This window comes from Gadus morhua, chromosome 6 (assembly GCF_902167405.1).
Source record: "Gadus morhua chromosome 6, gadMor3.0, whole genome shotgun sequence".
NCBI lineage: Eukaryota > Metazoa > Chordata > Actinopteri > Gadiformes > Gadidae > Gadus > Gadus morhua.
Window position 1 is genome coordinate 22727510 of NC_044053.1, and position 23290 is coordinate 22750799.

Consider the following 23290-nt stretch of genomic DNA (forward strand, 5'->3'; position numbering starts at 1 on the left):
AATCAAAACCATTTGTTTTTATGTGTGCATAAGGGAGCGAGACTGTGGTAGGTTTATGTGTTTATTTATGAAAACAAAGAAACTCAGAAAATAAGGATCCCATATAAGTAATTACATCAAATATTGGACTAGTTGGTTTTGCGTGTCTGTCTCTACTCTAGCGAGCGGAGCGTCCCTCTAAGCGTACGGCTACTTTACAGTGCTCAAAACAGACAGAAGAAACGTACAGCCGGAGTGCATGCAAATACACAAAACTTTTTTTCAGCTTTCTTATTAAAATACAAAAATTAGCTATTATCATAGTCATCGCTCGACCGACCATCAACTAAAAACAAAGGTGAATATGCAGGGAAGGGACTTTTTTTTTTTAAAGGGGGAGAGGATGGGGTGTTAGTGTCTGCACGTGTCTGGCAAGTCTGATGACAGCCCATAATAATCCTGACCAGCTCTGGTTTCCACAACAACACAGGACAGAGCATCCACAGATTCCCTCTTACACAGAGGTCAAAGGGTAACCCAAGGACTTCTAGCCCCAACACAAAGACATACAGGCCGAGGGTGGTAGAGATGAGAGATGATTTGATCGGCTAGCACTGCATCGATGCAGGAAACAGGAGGGAGTTGTGGGTAATGCAGACCAAATCCGAGGCAGCTCACTGTTTCCATGACAGCAGATACAAGGGGCAATGTGTGGGCCTTGGAAAAAAATCATAGCCTAGCCCGACTGCACGCATACCAACCAAACACACACACATACACGACCTGTGTTGCACGGGCACAGCTCTGCCAATAAGAGCAGTTTATTTCCAACAAGCTGAAATTGCGATGCGGCCTTGGTGAGGCACACACACACACACACACACGTGCCCCCAAGAGGATTCTGATGAAGGCGCTCCCGAGGACCCCGTCGTCGTGTGGAGGAGCCGCGAGGAGGCCTGCGGGACGGGCGTAGGAAGGAGGACAGGGGGTGCGGACACACCCCTTCCTGTGATGTCGCCACCCTGTGGTGAGTCTGTTTGCTCATGTGACAACCTACTGCTGGCTCTGGAATGTTTTCAGAGGTCTGGGCAGGCCATCCCAGTAGGAGAGAGGAGAAAAAAAAAATCTTGGTTTCCACAGCAACAAGGTTCAGTGTTCCTCGAAGGGCAATTCATGATGGGAAGAAAAAAATAACAAAAAGGAAAGACCACCACCCCAACCCCCCCTTTCCCTCAGTCAGTCAACAGGTCGGTAGGTCATGTCGCATCGAGGAGAGCTCCTTCCTCTATGTCCGTCTTTCTCGCTCTGTCCTGCACGTCTGGTCGGGTGTGTCCGTCTGTCTGTCTGTCTAGGTTTCAATAAAAGACACTAGGAACTAAAAACAGCTCAGCCTATTTACACAGTCTCCCAATCTGGCCACATATGTATTTGTGTGTCTGCATATCTGCATGTGTTTGTGTGTGCGTGTTAATATATATATATGTATTTCTGTATGTGTGTGGTCTTTTTACAGTATAAAACTTAGCATTAGAATGCACGTGTGGGTGTGTGTGTGTGTGTTTGATTTGTGTGTGCTTTCAGTCAGAGTCTGAGGAAGAGGAGGTGCCTGTCGAGGAGCTGTCATCCGAGGACGAAGAGGAGCTGCCACTCAAACGGCTAGCCCCGCCCCCCGATGCCCCGCCCCCAGCTGCCTTCTCTGAAAGAGAGGGAGAAACAGAAGCAGTGTCAATACCACCATACCATGTTGACTAGGATGTTAGGGATGGGCATTTCAAATAATAATACTAATTATTAATAATAATACTAATTCGCAAAGAATAATTATTAAGCATCAAATTTTTACTTTCATGATAGAGTAATGAAATAAGACTGATTGATTTCATCAAAATACATCCACGCTACTCTTTCTAGTTGCCATATTTATCTACTGATGCAAACCTCCATAACAACCTCCTACCAAAACATTTTTTGGGGATTTTACTATATTGGAGCTTTTGGGCAACGAATAGTGCCGTCCAAATTCAGTACTTGGGTATTGATCCACATTCCTAGGATTTACACACACACACTCACACACACACACACACAGCCCAACACACCCCAACACACACATAGGAGGAGGCCCTTACGCAGTAGCTTCTTCTGCTTGCGCTGCAGACAGGACTTGACGTAGCGCTCCAGCTCTCGGAGCGTCGACGGCTTGAGCGTCTCGAAGTCGATCTCGATCTCGTCGGGGTTTGAGTCCCGCAGCGAGGGCTCTCTGGACTGGATGATGTGCACCACGCGGCCCAGCTTCTCCCCAGGAAGACGGTTGATGTCCAAGCTCAGCTGTCGCTTCTCGTCGTAGGACATGGGCAGCGATGGCTCCTCCCCCTCCTCTCCATTGGCTGGGCCACCCGCCTTGGACCCCTTCTTGGGTTGCCTGGAAGGAGGGAATCTCATTGGTCAGATGCTGAAGGCGCTCAATACAACAGTAGAGGAGAGTCTGCATTCATCGTTTCTCGGAAGGTGCTCATACCTGGTGGCAGTCACCGTGCTGTTGGCTTTCCTGGTCGGAGCTTTCTTCTGATTGGCTGGTTTGGCCTGCTGGGCGGCGGCCTTGGGTTTCTTCTCCTCTTCTGGCTTTCCCTTGTTCACCTTATCCTTCTCTTTCTTCTTGTCTTTGTCCTTCTTCTCTTTCTTCTTCTTTGGTTTGCTGACGGGAGCTTGGGACAGGACGGCGAGCTGCTCGTGGACTGCCTTTAACTGAAAGGAAATCAGAGAAACACAAACACCAACCAACCCTTTAACGGCATACCCTTTAGCAACACTCCCTGAGCTAGCTGCATCCACTCCCTCCTGCTCACCAACTGCCTGGTCCTGCCTCCACCTGACGCTTCCTGGGAAACGGTCTGCCCTGTGCTCCTCAAACACAAGGAGCACACGAAAAGCGCACCGTGTCACGCTGGTGACCGTTTCCTTATGCATACCTTCCCCTCTGCTAGTTCTGCTACAGCTACTCTGAACAGCTGAATATATATATCCAGCTATTCTAAACAGCTGAATACGGGCAGGCCATAGGCTTGGGCTTATTGACGATGCTATCGGCAATGGATTTAATTAGTATTACTCTTAATTTTATTTTTTTCTCAATGCCAGATATGTGTTCTCGTGTGTTTCTATCGCCGCGTTGTTTTTTCCGGGAAATTGGGAGTGTTGGATGTGTATTTTTCACGTATGTTGTGTCAGATTTCTATGGAGTGACTCGATATTGCCGGCATGTACAGCGGTCGCTCGCTCGCACTCTCTGGCGAGTTGCCGAGGTCGGATGAAGCAGCACGACGCAGCTTGGGTAGGGAAAACCCGGCCCCACCCACCATGGAATCACCAGCCGGCGGTGGCTTCGGGGCGCGATGGGACGATTGCTACATTGCGCGCGATGTCCCAAGCCTAGTAGGCCATACCCACCTGCTCTTGCAGCTCAGCCAATCGTGTGGCCCGTTCTTCCTCAGAGTCAGATGATTCGTCGGAGGAGGAGTTGTTGCTGCTGTCAGAGGAGGCGGTGCTTTTACTGACCACTGGGGTGGTGGACGGCACCGCTGCCTCCGAACTCTCGTCTGGCATCTTGGCAAAGCGCATCTCAAACACATCCTGCAGACACACAGGGAGAGGGGAAGTTAGGCCGGCCGGACGGACGGGCGACACACGGTCACCACACTTGCCTACCAGTCTCAAGAGAGCTAGTTGAAAAACAGAACGGAAAGGTAAGCCTAACAGACAGACAAGTGGTCAAGACAGAATGACAGATGGGTAACCGGACAGATAGAAAGACAGGGAGGACAGACCGAGGGGTGAGACATGCAGGTATACCTGCAGTTTCCTCGCCATGGCAACCACCTCATGGTCCGGGGGGTTGTACTTGTAACAGTTAGAGAACATTAACCTGACGTCCGTGGCAAAGCTCTGGGGGTCGCTGTACTCTCGGTTATCCATCTTTTTCTGGATGATTAACACAGAAAGAAGAGTGGAGGTGGGAGGAGAAAGAGAGACGGATCAGAATGGTTAATCTCCTCATACTAATGCGTGTGGAACTGAGAGGAATGTGGGGCAGGGATTGGTTTCAATACGGTTTGGTTTATTTTTCAAAAGGCCCAAACCCTTTGTGCGTGTGTGTGCGCGTTACCCGAGCACTGCTGAGGTCCATGGGATGCTTTATGATGTCATGGTAGTCGTGTAGCTCCAGGGCCTCGGCGTCGACGGGCTTGTAGAAGGGCCATGCGTAGGCGGCGTGCTTCTTGGACAGCATCTCCTTCAGGATGCTGTCACAGTGCTTCATCTGCTCCCCGAGCTTCCCCCCCTTCCGGCTCGGCGTGCCGGCGGGGCCCGCCTCGCTCGCCTCCTCCCCACCACTCCCCTCCTTCTTGGCCTTGGGGGGCCGGGTGGCAGTGTCCCGGCGGGCCGACACCATCTTGGCCTGCTTGCCGCCGTCCTGGGCCGGGGGGGAGTCGGCCCGCCCTGCCGAGATGGCCGAGGTAGTCGGGGTGGTGGTGTCCGCTTTCCTCTTCACGCCCTTCTTCTGGAGGGGAAACACGCGTGCACACACACGCACACACACACACACACACACACACACACACACACACACACACACAGAGAGAAACAGCCGGACAGGAGAGACGGGACAGTCAGGTTATACTGTGCTCTTGTCCGTCTTTGTCACAGAGGTCAACCAACATTGGCAGCCGTCAAACTCTGATGTCTTTCAATGATTGCGTGTTGCGAGAACAAGGGTGGTCGTTACCTTGACGACTGGCTGAGCAGAAGGCATGATGGTTGCCGTGGGCTGTGGCGTAGACACGGAGACCGGGGGCATGGTCTGGACTGGAGTGGGAGTGGGAGTGGGCGTGGGCGTGGGCGTGGGCGTGGGCGTGGGCGTGGGCGTGGGCGTGGGCGTGGGTGAGATGACTGGCGTCTGGGAGGGCGAGGGGGAGGGGTAGGAGGTTGGAGGGGAGGCTGAGGACTCCGCCTGAGCCTGGCTCACTGGACAAGAGACGGAGGCACAGAGGAGAGGGTTAACAGGACTATATGTATATGAAGTTACAGCTGGCTGTGACTTCAACAGATTCTCCTACAAATGGTTTGGTTTGAATAATATTAGTTGGGATGAGATTCCATTACTCAGATGGGATTCCATCTCTAAAATTAGATTCCATTACTCAGATAGGTAACATTACTGACATTTTATTCCATTGCTAAAATAGGTTTCTATTACCCAGAAGGGATTACGTTACTTAACAGGGATACGCTGAGATCAGTAATTTAGGTTTTGCCTGTTTTACCCAGATTCATATGAGTTGTTTTAACTCCAAATACATAATTATGCATCCAAAAGGGGAGTATTCTCGGCTAGAATTAGCTTTTCCATTGGCCCCTTCCAATACTGCAGTGTTACATTGGACGAGATCCGTTTCAAGTGAGAGGAATACAATCTGAATTACTTTCCAAAGATTTCCAGTGTGTTCACATTCTTCGCTTATTCCAAATGAGTGCCAGTAACATCACAACAAGATTGTGCTTTATCTACAAACAGTTCATTTGGCATAATCAGGTGATAATCAGGGTTCCTGTGATGCTCTGCTGACAGGTAACCATCAACCTAGATGACCTAGCCAGAAGCAGCCCATAATGTAATTGCACCAGCAGCACATGACTGGTAGCTCAATAATCACAGCGCTGAAAATATCGCCAAATTATCTTTGTGTGTGCAGACAAACTACAATCCTATAGCACTAATTTTGAATGAGCGACTATTCTGAACAAATCGAGACCTTTGGAAACTGATTAAAAGTGTCCTGACCTCACATGAACAGGAGCTAGGCTACCATAACGTAAAGCAAATGCTAACCAAGCTAACTCAACAATTGTTTCGAATCTGGGTAAGAGAGGAAGAGTAGCGATTTACAGATATCTCCTTGTTATCTCCTATAAATGATATCCCTTTACTTGGATTACATTACTTAAAAGAGATTCCACAACTCAGAGGGAATAACATCAATAAAATGAGGTTCCATTGCTAACAGGGATTACATCCCTTTAAAAGAGATTCTATATCTCAGAGGGAATTATAAAACTTAAATGAGATTCCATTACTGGGATAGGGGAGGGGATTACATCAGTTAAATGAGGTTCACTACTCACAGGGGATAACATCACTTAAATGAGATTCCATTACATCACTTAAATGAGGTTTATTACTCACAGGGGATTACATTACTTAAATGAGATTCCATTACATCACTTAAATGAGATTCCATTACTCAGATCGGATTACATCACTTAGATGAGATTCCATTACATCACTTAAATGAGATTTCATTACTCAGATCGGTTTACAACACTTAAATGAGATTCCATTACTCAGATCGGATTACATAATTTAAATGAGATTCCATTACTCAGATCGGATTACATCACTTATGCGATTCCATTACTCAGAGGGGATTACATCACTAAAATTTGATTCCTATACATCACTTACATGAGATTCCATTACATCAATTACATGAGATTACATCACTTCAATGAGATTCCATTACTCAGATCGGATTACATCACTTAAATGAGATTCTATTACTCAGATCGGATTACATCACTTAGGTGAGATTCCATTACTCAGATCGGTAAGTGACCGTTACCTGTAGTGGCAGGAAGAGGGGGTTTACTCTTGGTTTTTCCTTTAGGTGCGGGGGGCAGCAGAGCCACCTCCTCCTGAGGCATCTGGGCCACTTTCTGCAGGAAGATCTTCTCCAGGGCCTGAGCCATCAGCACAATGTCGTCTGTTGGCTACACAGACAGAAGGCACACTAAATACCCATCAACCCACTCTAAATATGATGCCTGGTTTGTTGTGCGGTAACATAGAGAGGGCATTGTGTATGTCTATGTGTGTGTCTTACCTTGTTGTAGATATAACAGTTGGTGAACATGGTGTTGAAGTCCTGCATGGCCTCACTGGCACTCCAGTAGTAGTTGCTCTCTAGGCGTTTCTTGATGGTGCCCATGTCCATGGGGTTTTTGATCACCTTATGGTAGTCCTACAAGCACACATCATAATCAACATCCAGTCCACACCCAGTGATAGTCCAGACAGATAGTACAGCTAGCAGTCTAAATAGTCTAAATTTTATATCCATCCAACCTTTTCAAACGTGAGACGTATCCAATGTGAATTTAGTTCAGTTAGGCTGCTGTTAGGGCTACTTTGAGATTCGCCTATTGGGTAGAAATATTGACCAAACGATGGCTCCATGGAGAGGAGGCTTGAAACCCCCGTCCCCTAGGTTGGGTATCGAATTCAGAACTCTTAAGTGGGCTTACTGAATTATCTCGTACTAGTACAGAGCACCTAATCAAGATGAATAAATCTGTGCCAAATTTCCGGTATGTGCCAAGGCAGAGAGCGTATCTGGTGGGAGAGAATGGGCGACAGTAAAATAAGAGAGAAGGAGAGCAAGCGCGTGACTACGCCAAGGCTTGTCCACGGGGCACGTTCCAACTCAGTCAGGCCAATGGCGGACCAAATGCGATCCAAGAGTGTTTGTTTACACTTTTGCAAACTGGACCGAGATAAGGCCTGCTGCAATGTAATGAGAAAGACAAAGCTGGCCAGAAAAACCTGTTGAGCTTGATTAAACTAGCTTAATTAGCTAGTTGGAAGAGTTCTTGTTGGAGATTTTTTCACTGTTTTGGTTGACGTCGCGTACTATTATTTAATCAATAGTACGCGAATTGAATACTATTTATGGGGAAATATAACATTATGGGACAGTGAATGACCAGGGGACACACCCACTTCAATTTGAGTTGCATTAGGTTTCACTTTGTTGGCCGTAATATCATTTGTGTTAAATATCTATCTTAGTTGTTCTTATAATTATCTCATCCGTTTTCAGCTTCTGAGTCGCGTTGTTTACACCCAGTCCCTCTCAAATAACCCTCGTGCCCAGTTGAGCGGCCCAGAGGTTTAACCCTCACACTGGCACCCAACACGTTGCAACCCTGCCAGCTTCACTCGTAGCTGTGACTCAGATCTTGTGAAGGATATGGCATATGCTTCCGGCGAGGCACAAGACAGCTCTCCCGCTACAATGACAGCCCGGAGCTTGCAGGGCCGGGTTGTATATTGTTTGGCGAGTAAAATGTTCAAAATAAATAATAAATCGATAAATTTTTTGCAAAGGTTGCCGGTACAGTTATCGAGTCAATACGGTCAGGATACACCACAAGAAACATGGGGACTGTCGTCTTTTATTACCCGCCGATCCGTCCAATATCTTTTTTTACCAAACCACGTTAAAAACCTAGCTGACTTTCAAACTGCAATCAAAATGTCTTGACATTTTTAATACAACCCCACAGCAGAAATATGCTGCTATAATTTTCCCTTTCAGTTTTTATGCCAGACCTTTACTGCCAGAATACTAGCAACCTTAGCTTACCAAAAATGTACGACGGCCACTGTTTATGAATATTTAATGTATCCTGGTGCACAACATTGTCAAAATAGCAATACATAACATGCCGCAGAAGATTTTAGAAAACAATATTTTTATAATAGTTTACGGATGGCCCGACGAGTACCCAATTACACGATTGCCCCTCAATCCCCCCAGTTAAGACCAAAGGTAAGAATGATTTAATGAACATTGATGATTTAACAGTCTCTAAAAATTATGACACTGTAAGAACGAAAAAGCAAGCAATGGAAAACGTTTTTCGCTCATAAAACCTTGCAGATTCAAACCTTGCCGATTGTGAACATTTAACGCGAGTATTGATGATTATACAGATCAATTTTGATCTGCTTGCTGCTAAATCAAACCTATTCAAGACTTTGGTTCCATAAACCACAGCTCTCCAGGTCCACAGGTAGACCGCCTATCGACTAGGTGACTCCTTCAATTGTAATTTAGCTTTAACATATACTACGTAAGTTTTGCCACAGTAGCTAGCTAGAGCTGAACCATTTTCAGTAACTGTTTCTGTAATTTTCCCATGGTGGGGGACCAGAAAAAAATTCATTGAGGAGATAACACCTTGATGGATTGCCTCATGGATGGGCGTGTTTTTAATCTTGAGAAACCTAGTTCATTTTTGCTAAATTACTGCATTAGAAATATATAGTATATAGTGCAGGTATAAAAGAACTTGGGTGTGTGTGTGGACTTACGGCCAAGCAGAGTTTGATGGCGTCCACAGGATGGTAGAAGGGCCAGGCAAACTGATGCTTCCACAAAGTCTTCACCACAACGTTCTGCATGTACTGCAGCTGGTTGGTTTTCCTGCAGGAGCGACAGAGGGAACACCACACCCACGTAGCTGTTTTACAGATATACAGATAGACCGTAAACTCAGGGTATATGCAGTGTTATGCATGTCTGCCGTTTAGTTTCAATGTAGCTATTGTGTAGATCTTAACCAAAGAGGGGAGGCTGGGTAGCATTGTCCCTCCAATTTGCAGTCACATGCTATCTTTAATCCAGTTCTTATCCGGACATAATTTTGATTGTAAGATATTTTACTCTGACCAAAATCATTGTGTTTTACAATAGCAGAACATAATAAAACAAGAAAATTAATTTGATCTATGCCACACTGAATAACTAAACTAGAATCCAAAAACGGATCTGCTGGCATCAACATGTGAATAGAAGAGAATAGAAGCCCTTTCTCATTACTTCTGTCAAGTTTCCTGTCACACTGCATCTTTTTAGGGGTAGCCTCTAAAACAGGAGATGGAGCCCCATGGGGTTCTCTCCTCGATTCCAGAAACCTATGTTGTGTACAAATGGGAGCTCAGCCTCGACTAGTGGTATCATACTGCTGTGGCCTACAGGGATCTCAGCCTCCCATAGTGGTATCATACTGCTGTAGTCTAGAGGGAGCTCAGCCTCTACTGGTGCTACCACAGTGCTGTGGTCTGGAGGGAGCTCATCCTCCCATAGGGGTATCATACTGCTGTGGTCTAGAGGGAGCTCAGTTAGTGTCTTACCTGCCCGGCTTGGTAGGGTTGGTGACTTCAGGGGGAGGGGGGTTGGAGAGTGTCGGGGGTGTAGGGGGGGCGGTCTCCGGGGCGTCCGACATGCTGGACAACAGTCGAACGGCGTCGTCTCCTGGGGGGAGGGACCGCAGCACACGACAACTTTCTGTCTAGATGGGTGGTAGGGATCTCAGTCCTGCCGAAGTGCTTCCTCCTTATTCCCAGTGGGGAGGCAACATCCCATCTCAAGACCTCAGCCAGACCGTCCACTTTCTGTAGCACAGCAGGAGGGAGGATGTTACAAACATTGCTCAACACAACTCCACGAACATGTACATATTCACATTGCCTAGCAAACCTACACATACGTGCACACACACAAAACTTGGCACAGCTTCACACACACATTCTAAAACATGACCACAATCTTCTGCTCATTAAAAGGCTAACATTTGTGAAGTGCTAGTATATCCCTTATTAACCTCTGTATACACTTGAAGAGCCAATGTAATCTAGGATTCCTAACAAAACAGTGCTTCCCTGGGTCTAACAATACACAGCGTGTTGAATCACATAATCTTACTGGGACAAAACTACAGTTTCAGTTATAAATAAAATGTAAAATAAAATGTATGATATAAAGCTATAAAAGCAATATACAGAAAATTCCTCCATCCGAATTGTGGGTCTCTACATACACAATACTGCTGGTACCAAGGAATATAACGTTCAAATAACAAGATAAAAAAGGATAACAACAGTAGCAAATTTCCAGCTAAGATCATACTGAAGTGCAAAATAGTACAGCCAATGCGAAACATGTATAAAATAGGAATAAACGGAGACAATTGGAGAATAGCAACAATCTAGATCAAAACATGGACAGATGTTGAAACGATGTGCAGAATTCGGGAGGCAAACCACCGTACCAAAGAGAGCACATTGCAGCTAGCCAACAACCAAGAGCCAAACCTCAGAAGCTACCGCAAATTTAAGTCGAGTAGTCAAGCAAACATCAACGAGTACACTTAGAAAACATCAAACCACTAAAATATCTGGTGTCTCTGCATGCACGCTGCGGCTGTCCAGCTAAGACGCTAGCCAGTGCTTCTCATGCTAAACAGTGCTAATGTACAATTAAGTTAACCAAATACGAACCTCCTGCTGCTACAGCTTTGTATGATTTGTTATTGTCAGAATTCATAGGAACACAAGACACGTAAAATCGACGAAGCATTAAGGATGCATGTATTTTCCTAGCTAGCGAAACATCCCATTTATATCGCTTTAAAAAGATGGCGGGCAATGCATTGCAATATAGTAGCTTTGGTCGCTAGCTAAGCTTAGCTTCCAACCTATAATGTAATCACATTAAACTACCACATAGCTATGCATATTATGGCCCATGTCTTCATTGTATATGTGTGTGTGTGAGACGTGCAATGTATTTCAACCATATGTTTTCTGAATTTAGCGGAGGTATTGTAGCTGCATATGGTAGCGTAAAGAGCCATAACCCCGGCCGAGGCTAGCTGCTAGCCGAGCTTTGTATGCATTGTTTCAAGGCGCCGAACGGTGAGCAAGGATCGCCAAACGACACCTATGGATTCGCTACGTTATGTAAACATCGACCCGATTTACGGCGACATTCCGGTAGCACTAGGTAAGAGACATGTTTTACTTTATTTTTTTTGTCCTCAAGTTTGTCCAGCGGTGATCGTCGGGTAGTTTTCTGGAAGGTTTTTTATTTAGCGAAGTAGCATAATAGATGAGTTATCAGCTGTCTTGTTGCTGTGAGTGCGCATGCGCGGTGAAAAGCGGCAGCATCATGGGTGTTGTTGTGCTGTGATTGGTTATCGGAGTATCTAGGAGGCCAATCTGGCCTGAATGTACACTACATGTCCCAGCAGCCATCAGTGCCACTGAAGTCTACTGTGCAACGCAACATACATTAGCATCTTCAATTGAACAGGTCCCACTTTTAAACATAATAATTGTAGAGGGTTTGGTGTCTGACAACCTTTCATCGGGAGCCAAAGCACCTTTATGATTTTGACAAAGTTGCCAGCAGTCTTTGGAAATTTTACCTGCGTGAAAAGGCACTTCCAGAATATATAATTCCTTACTACTTTGTACCTATGAGGAGAGAAAATTAGTAGGCTTACTGATAAAATAAGTTATTTAGCTAACCTCAATTGCGTGGCAAATGAATTCATCTGTAGCCTACTTGTTTCCTGCTTTTCTTATTCTTGTTAAAATCATTTAAATAATTCATTGTTGTGATGATTTTCGAAATTTTGGAGAAATGCGTGTGAAGGATAAAATTAAGGGGCTCTAGGCCTATTGCCGGACATGTGCTGTAAGAAGGGAAGAATATAAATATATAATATACATTTTTACTTTTTAATCATCAATCTCATCTTTCAACAGAGGGCGCTCCTGCTCCAGCAACTCTGTATACCTGGAGAACGGAAGACGTAAACGGAAAACGTATGTGACATTGAAAAGTTTCTTTCGGGATATAATTAAATAAGATTGACCTATAGACAGACCCTGGATGTCCTGCGCCATTGGCCAATTATTTCTCTCTGCATAGTGTCACCTAGCTCTTTTCCAAAAAACAGGAAACCATCCAGACAACCCATTGGGTTCTCAACAAGCTTTAATTGATTGACCATCAGAGCTGTCAGTATCATCATCAACATCATCGTCATCAACATCATCATCATCATCATCATCATCATCATCATCATCATCATCATAGTGGTGGTAGTGGAACACCACAAGCATTGGTTGAATGATGGCCGGCTTCTAAGGGTCTGTGTGCTGGACTGCAGGGGCCTCGGAAACATGCAGCAGACAGACAGACAGGTGGACAGACAGACAAACAGACAGACGGGTAGACGAACATACAGACGGGTTTGATACAGACAGGGGCTGAGAGTGAGACTTGAGAGTGAGACTTGAGAGGTAGACAGAGATATTGACAGGTAGATAGAAAGAGAGACAGACTCAGGTAGATAGAGAGATAGATAGGAAGACAGAGAGGCAGGTGTAAAGAAAGAGTCAGGACAGACAAGCAGAAGAACGGGCAGACGGGTCGATAGAAAGACACACAGTCGGAGTTGACAGGTAGCTGTTGTGTTATTTACATAAAGGTAGTAGGCAGAGGCAATTCAAAAGCTTATTGGCTGTCTTGTAGAGGGTCCGCCGTGCCATCGCCCTGATCGGCCAATCCCCTGTGAGCGGAGGCGGTGTCTCCTGGCGGAGGGGAGGCGCTGGCGGGCGGGGCGGAGTCTGCGCTCGGCTCAGTCTCATGAGGAACGGCAGACTCTCCAGACAGCCCCCCCTCCTCACTGCCCGCGCCGCAGCCAGCGTACTGCAGGTGTGGCAGCAGCGCCGCCTCCCTCTCTCTCTCCCTCGCCCTCTCTAGCTCCCTCTCCCGCTCTCTCTCCGCCTCCCCCCTCTCCCTGGGCGGCGCCGGGTACAGCGGTGTCTCCATCTCCAAATATGAGGTACTGAGTTGCCGGAGATCAAGCTCAAAGGGGGCAGGGCTGGCCTCTCGCTGGGCCCCGCCTCCTCCCCCCCCCCCCTCCTCCTCCACCTCCTCCTCCTGCTCCTCCTCCTCTCTTACCCTTGCGGGGCTGGGGGCTGGGGGCCGGTATCCCGTCTGGGAGCAGGGACTGGATCTTGGGGAGCCATCGCTTGCGGACCCGCCGGGCGTTGGTGCACATGTCCGCCGCAATCACGTTCATCTCACTCTCCTTGAAGTTGGGAGCAAAGTTCTGACAGTAGACTGGAGAGCAGAGGAGAGAAGAGGAGAGGGGACGAAAGAAGAGGAAGGGAGTGGAAGTTGGGAGGAGGTGAGAGACACTCATCGATATTACGCATTCATATAAGCGACACAACACACAGTGTGCGGTTGTGTGGGTGTGTGTTTGTGTGTGTGGGTGCGTGCATGCGTGCATTCAAGAGTGTGTGTAGTGTGCATGTGTGTGCGAGAGTGTGTGTGTGTGGGTGTAGTGTGCGTCTTACGTTTGACTGTGTTTAACACTCTGTTGTCCAGGGGTTTTCGACTTGGATCATTGGTTGACGAACGGATCCCTGTGCCACAGCTATTGGCCAGAGTGTTTCTATGGAAACCATAATAACCCAATCAGCTGCTATAGGCAGCGTTCTTGTTGCTGTTCTCAGACAGTGTGACAGACAGAGCAGCATTATGTAAAGCAGCGCCGCAGACACAGGAAGCTTCCAGAGAAGGGATATGTCAAAGAGTGTGCGCTCACATGCGCACACACACATGCGCACGCATCCACACAAACAATCATACACAAAAAACATTGCCATAAACATACGCAAATCCAAAATGGTAAATCGTTGCTTTTCTCTACGTCTATGACAAGAAATATTATTCATTAACATAGATCGTATATATATATATATATATATATATATATATATATATATATATATATATATATATATATATATGTATGTATGTATAAAATAAATCTATATATAATGAAGTAGGATTTATTAGGCAACACTCTTTGTAAATTCTGAATGTAAAAAGTTGGAGGTTAAGAAGTGTGGTTTAAGAAGGATTATGATCACAATGTAACAATATCCTAATGCTGTACTGATCCAGATGGTGGTGGGGATACCTGTCAAAGAAGGTGGCCAGGAGCCGTCTGAGGAGAACCTTGTGTTTGACTCCAGCACACAGATGGCAGTTCATCAGCTGACCCCGTGTCATGTAGACACCTGACCCTGCATTCAGGCACGCACACACACACACACACGCACGCGCACAAACATGCATAGGCAGGAACCCACATTAATACACACAGAAATACGTCTATTGAGTGTGTGTATAATGTTTGGTTCTAGTGAGATCCGTGGTTATGAGGTTTTTACCTGCCACCAGCTCCACCTTCTCCCCTGGGTCTCCCTCTGTGTAGAGAGCGGGGTGACACCGGTAGCCAATCTGACTGACTAGGCTGGCAGGAAGGGCCATGGTGTCTCGACCAATCAGCACGCAGGGCCGCCGCTCATTAGCCAATGGTAGGGGCAGCATCTCCATCTTCTCTTGGACTTAACCCGGAAAAAGAGAGGCGTCGTTTCAGCATGATTTAAAAAAGTGGATGCTTGATTTTGACTGTTTCAATGTAGTAATAGAAGGGATGGACAGACAGACAATAGATACAGGGAGGCAGTACTGTAGGGGTTGCTTGGGTGTCCATAGATGTGTCCATAGATGCCGGGGGGGTAGTAGTCGTCCTCCAGCTCCTCTTCCGTTGGAGGATGGGAGGGGGGCGACTCGGTGGGTAGGCTGGAGCCGGCCGGGCTGGAGCGCTCTCCAGTAGCCAGCAGATAGGACTGTAGTCCCGGAACCAACCCTCCTCCAGCCCCAAGGTAACACAACGCACTGCCCCTAGTGGCCTGGAGGTCCCTCGTAGTGTCCCCTCTAAGAAGAGAACGACAAGGAGAGAGGAGAGACCACTAGGAGGAGAACAACAAGGAGAGAGGAGAGACCACTAGGAGGAGAACAACAAGGAGAGAGGAGAGGGAAACAATCACTAGGAGCAGAACAACAAGGAGAGGAGATCAAACACTTGCATCTTGGAAGCATTTGATATTGGGGCTAATGGTATGGCATTCCAGCCGCAACATTGTTCTAGAAGCAACCTGCCACAATTCTTGCTTGGATTTCGGTCTCTTGCCAATCGGTTCTCTCTGCTGTATTTGTGCCGACACCAAGAACATATTGTGAATATCACAGCCTTTTGTGTCAACAGACTCAAAAACACACACACAGTGTGTCTGGACATGTGGTTCTGATGTGTTACTGGACAGAGCTGCCAACAGCCTTCCTCGAACAGACTTGTCTGCTGCGCTTCCAGACTGCTGAGTATACCGCATCTGAACTGAGGGTTTCTGCTCAATTACCTCCTCTTCTCTCGCTCCTCTCCCGTCGTTTCCTCCATCTCCTCTGGTGGGGGAGGCGTGTCGGCGCGTTCCTGCTTGATTCTGCTGACGGCCAGGAGCAGTTCTTCCGGGCTCAGGGCCGGCTGGGAGGAGAGCAGCGTCTCTTGGGGGCGCTGGTGCTGCTGCTGTGGCTGCTGCTGTTCCCCCGACGCCTCGTAGCCGCTCAGTTCCTCCGCCGAGGCCGTCTGTGGGGGATGCGTTCCATTCAGTTCCACCAATCCATTAAATCAGGACTTTAATACAGATCAATCTAGTGCCCTCCGGGGGGCAAGGCCGGACTATAGTCACAACAAGAATGAATAACAGTCTTTAAATGTTTGTTGTGGACCAGTAAAACTCAGTTGGCATCCAGCATGTCAGCCTTTTAAATGTTTTTTTGTATTTGATATCGAAGTGAGCATGGGATGAAATTGATGACTGAGAGTTCCACTGGATGACGATTTGGATGACTTGCATGTCAATACTTTTAAAGCATTAATTCATGCATGCATGCTGGTTCAGTTGAGAAAAAGTGGAAGAATATTTTAGGGTTGTGAAAAGTACTTTATAATGAATGTTTTAGATGAGAAACTTGGACATTTAGATGTACTTGTCTGATCCAAGATGAAGAAACTTATGAAGTGACTGATTACTGCTGATCGATGACGTTACCATGGTGATGGTTAAAAAGAGTTCACCGGGAGTCCACTTTTTGGACACTCTATCATCATAGGATCGATCTCTGCCTCATCTTCAGAATAGGGTTATTTTTCATCTCGGGACCAAAACGATTTCAGTGCATCCGTGGGCCCCACTACGAACACACAGGACTCGGCGATACTTTTGTCAATGAAAGGATCACCAAACGTGCGTTGGGCACCAATTCCAGTGTGTGTTGTTAACCTGTGACCCACCGACTCGGGCTGGATCCTCCGATTTGGGTCCTGAGCCCTAGAACTGAACAAGACCCTGGTGGACATACCAACCTGGGAGTCGCAGCAGAGCGGGGAGGAGGCGGAGGACGCCTTCATCATCATCAGCTCCATGCCCCTCTCCACGATGTTCTGGATCTGCAGGTAGCCGGCGGTGTACATGAGGACCAGCTGTTCGCTGGTGGCCATGCTGAGTCGGCCCGTGTAGCAGAAGGACAGGATCTGCTGGAAACATGCGGGCGTCACCGAGGACGGGAGCTCGAACACCACCTGGGACGAGGAGGACTCGGGCGCTGAGCTGAACAGGTCTCTGAAGTAGAGCGAGGAGGCGGCCATCACGGCCCGGTGGGCCTTGAAGGCCTGGCCCTGCACCAGGATGGACACATCGCAGTAGTGGCCCAGCAGCCGCTGCTCGTTCAGACTCCCCAGGACACTGCTGCCAAAGTCGGGGATCTCCACCTGCAGCAGCCCCTCCGACATGGTGGGTGGAGGGTGCTGGTAGCCAGGCAGGGGAGGAGGCGGCAGGTGGAGGTGTCTCTCAGAGGAGGCGTACAGGGTTTCGTGTCTCGGAGGGGGGATGTGAGCGGTGGACTCCAGCTATGTTTTTGGGACAAACCAAATGCCACAGAGAAAATGTTTGAGTTCCATTTCATGTAGAGGTTGGCATACAGTCGGGGTTGAGGGGTCAGTGGGTTTATAGGTGCCAAGTTCTGGAGTCTTGGAGCTGCACGGGAAGGTCAGGCCTGGCGGAGAGACCTTGTGGCTGAGGGGGACTCATATTTGGAATGCAGCCGGCACATCTGGAAGAGAGAGAGAGAGAGAGAGAGAGAGAGAGAGAGAGAGAGAGAGAGAGAGAGAGAGAGAGAGAGAGAGAGAGAGAGAGAGAGAGAGAGAGAGAGAGAGAGAGAGAGAGAGAGAGAGAGAGAGAGAGAGACGTGGGCAACATCATCATTTAAAAGGTTTCAACCTCTGCAACTCCACTATATTTTTCTACCTTCTGTGACATCATCAGAAAGTGACCGTCTATCTTTAGACGTATCACTTGCCTATGACAGAGAATTATATCAGTCATAAAATATTCATAAATGCAGACTAAAATAAAACAAAAAGCTTGGTGTTTTTGTGTACGAATCAGATGATTTTGGTGCAGTTTAAGCAATATTTGGATGTTCTTGCAGCATTTTGAACGTTAACTCCATTCTATACTACATATATCTAACACAATTTAGATAGAAGAGGATAGGACCGTCTGAAAACAACCAACCAACATAGAACCACCTTGACAAAACTATTTTAATACCGCTTTAACCAGAAACACTGTGGAACTCGCTTTACACATATAGAACCCCTAAAGTGCCAACTTAACAGACAGAGCCCCTATAGAAACACCTTAACGCACAGACACAATATAGAAATCCCTCACACTATCAGAACCCCTCAAAAGCCCCTCAAAAGCCAACACACAGAATCACTATAGATCCCCTTTAGTAAACACAGAACGCCTGTAGAACCCCCTTAACACACAGAACCACTATAAAACCCCCTTAACACACAGAACCCCTTGAGAACCCCCTTGACACACAGAACCCATTTAGAAGCCCCTAAACACACAAAACCACTATAGAAACCCCTTAACCCACATAACCCCTATAGAACCCCCTTAACACACATAACCCATATAGAACCCCCTTAACACACATAACCCCTATAGAACCCCCTTAACACACATAACCCATATAGAAACCCCTTAACCCACATAACCCCTATAGAACCCCCTTAACACACATAACCCCTATAGAACCCCCTTAACACACATAACCCATATATATCACCCTTAACTCCCAATACCACGATTGAAAGGAGAATACTCCTGAATAAAGTTGAAGATTCAGACCAAGAAGTTTCAGTGAACAGCTGATTTACAGTCCAAGCAGTTTAATACAAGCCGGACTTGATGAGGTCTTATCCTACGCAACTTTGATTCATACTGAACATCATAAAATGGTCATCTATATTACTTACCGCCATGTCGAATGCGTACCCTTAGGTCAGAATAGGATTATACTGAACACTTAAACATGATTTCCCCTAGTACTTGGTATTATCTTAATCTATCTACATGGAGAAATGTAATTATACTTCAAATTATCTTAATACACTTATAAACCCTGATCATAACAAGGACATTAGTGACCTCTGTCACAAGCGGACACCTTATACAATAACCCTAAGATTAAGTAGCACTTTCAGACTCAAGAGTACAGTATAAACACTTTTATGATTATTATCATGGAAATAAGTATATAAGAATATATTGCTATCCAATAGGTCATAAAAAGGCACCAATCGACTATAGAACCCCCTTAACACACACACATAACATCTATAGAACCCAAATATCGCAAAGAATCTGTTTGAAGCCGAGAACCAAATTAACCCACAGAGCAACTCTGTCATAAAAAAACACTTAAGGACGTCATTACCACTCATGGGACCCATCTTGAAAAATATGAAGACTTCTAAAGAGGCTCCAGTAACTCTTAGCGCTACGTTACTAGCACCAGGCTAGGTGTGACCTGGGTATGGTTGACCTGAATACTGACCTGAATGTTACCCATCTGAATGTTACTTGTTTCAGCGCTACCCTTCTTGTTGTTTATCTTCGACCTGCACGGCTGAGAATCTACAAGAAGCGTGTGTGTGCGCAACGGTGCGCACACACATAGACATGCACACAAACGCGCGGACACAGACACACACACACACGCACACACACACACACACACATGCACACAAACGCACGGACACACACACAAACACAAACATGCACACAAACATGCATACAAACGCACGGACACGCACAGACACGTACACACACACACACACACACACACACACACACACACACACACACACACACACACACACACACACACACACATACACAAACACACAAACTAGCAGCAATACACTAACACAAACAGTTATAACGAAGTCAGACAAGCAGTTCTAAGAAATCCGGCTGGTAGACAGACAGTTAGGAAAAACAAACAGAGACAGTCCCATGTCCTCCTCTCCTCTTCTGAATCGTCTTCGCTGTCAACAAAGTGCTGTGTGTGTGTGTGTGTGTGTGTGTGTGTGTGTGTGTGTGTGTGTGTGTGTGTGTGTGTGTGTGTGTGTGTGTGTGTGTGTCTCACCTCCTGTCCTCTGATATCCTCTGCTCCTCTCGGCTCTCCTCTCTGCTCCTCCATGCAGGCTGGCTGCTTATCAGGGAGGCTTCTCAGCATCGTCTGGTGTATGTGTCACACAGGGAGGTGGGAGGAGGAGGAGGGGGGGGAGCATAGACACACACACAGTAGACAGAGGAAAGAGGGAGGGGAGGGGGGGAGGCGGAGAGAGGAGAGTCATCTGAGGACAGAGAGGAGCTAATGCGGCTAACTGCCCTGCAGAGGAGAAAGAGAGAGAGAGAGAGAGAAAGAGAGAGAGAGGAAGACAGACAGAGAGCGAGACAGAGAGAGAACATTCTGAGACAGAGAAGTAAAGAGAGGGACGGAGAGAGAGCGAGAGAGACATGCATTACATCGTTCCTTTATTCTGTGGAGCAGACAGCGCTCCAGGTTGAATATTAAACAATGTCTCAGTCTCACACTAACGTGGAGCCAAACATTTAGCTGTGTGTATATGTGCGTGTTTGTGTCTGTACGTGTGTTTTTGTTTGTGTGTACGTGTGTGTGTGTGTGTGTGTGTACGTGTTTTTGTGAGCTGTGTGTGTGTGTGTGTGTGTGTGCGTCTGTGTGCGTGTGTGAGTGTGTGTCTGTGTGTGTGCGTTAAAATGCACAGCGCTGCATTGCAGTGTTGAAGCTGAGTTGGCATGCTGCGTACATAGTGTGCATACTGCGTCTCTTTGCCAGCTAGGAGCTGTACCCATATCCCCGCCCCATACGCACACACACACACACACAAAATATAGAGCGGGCACTGGCCAGTGCATGAGCGCACACACACTCACATAAACACGCCCAGGACATTTCACACAAGGAAATGTTGCAGGCTCAGCTTTCATAACCATATATTACTGTATAATATCAGATGTACAGGGGAAGACAGATAGGCAGACAGACACAAAGGTACACAGGCAGACAGACATGCAGACAGAAAAGGCTGAGAGAAAAAGCAAACAAAGTCTGTTGGTTTGTTTGTTGTTGTTTCACAGCTGTGGGTATCAATCGGTATCCAACACAACAAGGTTTGAAATAACAAAAACAACAAAACAATAAAATAAGCTCTTCATTGGTATACATTACATGATACAAACATGAAAGACTATGAATCAGAAGTTTGGTCAGATGTGAGACATAGTGAACTGAAATGCCATAGCACAGTAATGTAATCCTCCCCTATTCTTCATCCCACTCTTCCTTGGTTATCTCCCTGTGTTGGTCACTTTGCTCTGTCACTGGAAAGGATGCCCTTGGTTATCTGGAACAGGACCAGCTTAACTCCTCATTGTTATTTGGAGGATATTCTTATCGATGTTTCAATAGATGTATTGCAATGCCAATTCAGGAAATAATTTTGTATTTATTTGAAAAATACCTCAGTAAACTTGTTAGACCTGAAAGTAAACATTTTCACTTAAAGCGAGGGTAGGCAATTTTTTTTTTTTTTTTGTCATATTTGTTGAAAATCATGCTGACATCCAGACAGCAAAGAATAAAGTCTGATAACAGCATGATCACGTCAAAGAATGATGCTATCCAATCATTTCATTCAGCCCGAATGAAATGATTGGATAGCCAACCTGTCTGTCTACCTACCCGGCTACTTTCTCGCATTCTGCCAGTACCCTCACTGCGCATGACTGGAGTCTTCCACAGGGCCAGGCAGACCTATCGCTACAGCTAGAGAGATGTGTTGTCATGTGTTTTGGTTGAGTGGCTTTGGAGGGATGGCTGAAGGGGAGCGGGACGTTTTTTCAGTTGGATGCTTTCAAAATCTAACTTACACTAGCTGGTTTCTCCAAATGCCTACCCAAGCCTTAAGGAACAATACCAGTCTGGGAGATAAAAACCCTGGCAGCCGTCTCTCCTGGATTCACTTAAACATTCATTATCAATATCATTTGGCAGAATTACTACCTTGAACTGATTCTGCCGAAAAGCATTAAGCTTGTGCGTGCCTGCATAATATGTGAACAATACAGCCCTACAGTCTTTAGGAATCAATGTGTGTTGGTCAGTGTCGATTTTGTGGACAAAATATCAGTGAATCGCCAATACAAGATGTTATTTCTCAAAACAGAACTGTTATTCATTGTTGTCTGGTCCGCAGAGAGCTGGAGGGGAAAACAAAATTACAACATCATGCAGACCTGTCAATCTTCTGTCTGAATATGCCACAATATTTAGATCGCCTCACAAAAGAACAAATACTAAGTATGTGAACAAAGTGCAAGGGTTTCGGGCCCATGTGATCCATCCTCAGTACCAGCCTCATTAGTAGGCCTATATACACGAATACTCTGTCAGAACGATAACATAAAGATATGAAGACTCAAAATACAATACCTGAAATATTCATTGTTTACCTACCTTTGATGAAATGTTTGCTGCAGGGATGGGTGTTCTTTGAAGGTTCGCCCGTCTTTGACCTCCCCATGGTACGGCAAGTCTAACAGCACAAATCCCCACTCAGCTCCTCTCTGTGTTTCCTTTCTCAGATGGAGCAAAACCAAGTATTGTCTCCTCGTCGGTTAGCGCATCCGATTGAACAACACCTATCCGGCAATTTTTGGCTAAACAGACGCGGTACAAAGAACTGGCAGGCTGCAGAAGAAAGCCTTGTTACTAAGGATGGAACGTCAAGTGAAAACCATGAATTTTTAAAATGCATGAATCTAATCGGTAAAAGGAACTAGATGATAAATGATAATTGTAACCTTTATATGAGTAAAGCCAGGAGAGAAGTCTACGATTGTTTGATCACCCATACGATATTTGTCCTGATTGATCCATTGTGCTGGCTAGTATTAAGGTGTGGATACCCATATATTGATCTGAATTAGGGCATTCATACCATAGTGTACTGAAACTATAGGTCTAGTTACCCCAGTATTGACCCAAGTTAGGGTGTAGGCAACCTTGTTATGACATAAATTGGGTTGTAGGACCACATACTTAATGTTCAACAGGATTAGGGTCAAAGGTACTCTAGGGTTGGACAGGGTTAGGGTCTAAAAGTACCCTGGTGTTGAACAAGTTGAGAGGGAAGGTCATCTTAGACCTTTGGCCGAAAACCAGAAACTGCAAGGGGATGAGTTACACGTTAATTTCTGTTGAGTTACAGAGATATTCTACCAAAGGAAACTCATTTAAGAGAGTGGAAGAAGCTTTCA

General features: G+C 46.3%; 2 protein-coding genes across 5 annotated transcripts; both read right to left on the reverse strand.

The window, feature by feature from the left end:
- Positions 1-47: 47 nt before the first annotated feature.
- On the reverse strand, positions 48-11811 carry brd3b (bromodomain containing 3b). 4 transcript variants are annotated; one of them, XM_030359062.1, is made up of 12 exons: positions 11679-11811; positions 10010-10270; positions 9188-9299; positions 6915-7052; positions 6654-6801; positions 4760-4998; positions 4142-4531; positions 3829-3957; positions 3427-3609; positions 2498-2724; positions 2109-2401; positions 48-1675 (listed from the first exon to the last, which is right to left on the reverse strand). In XM_030359062.1, the coding sequence occupies exons 2-12, from the start codon at positions 10099-10101 to the stop codon at positions 1557-1559; spliced, it is 2070 nt and encodes a 689-aa protein (XP_030214922.1). In that variant the 5' UTR covers positions 10102-10270; positions 11679-11811; the 3' UTR covers positions 48-1556. The 4 variants fall into 4 exon arrangements, with proteins under 4 accessions (XP_030214922.1, XP_030214923.1, XP_030214920.1 ...); XM_030359063.1 differs by having other exon boundaries at positions 3535-3609; positions 4142-4534; XM_030359060.1 differs by having other exon boundaries at positions 4142-4534.
- An 819-nt stretch (positions 11812-12630) lies between these two features.
- LOC115545663 (nucleus accumbens-associated protein 2) lies at positions 12631-20176 on the reverse strand. Its single transcript, XM_030359044.1, is given in 9 exon segments — positions 12631-13550; positions 13552-13793; positions 14033-14130; positions 14662-14767; positions 14915-15091; positions 15217-15464; positions 15947-16170; positions 16951-17696; positions 20094-20176. Coding segments are annotated over 8 exon segments (1890 nt in total). The 5' UTR covers positions 17377-17696; positions 20094-20176; the 3' UTR covers positions 12631-13181.
- Positions 20177-23290: the final 3114 nt, after the last annotated feature.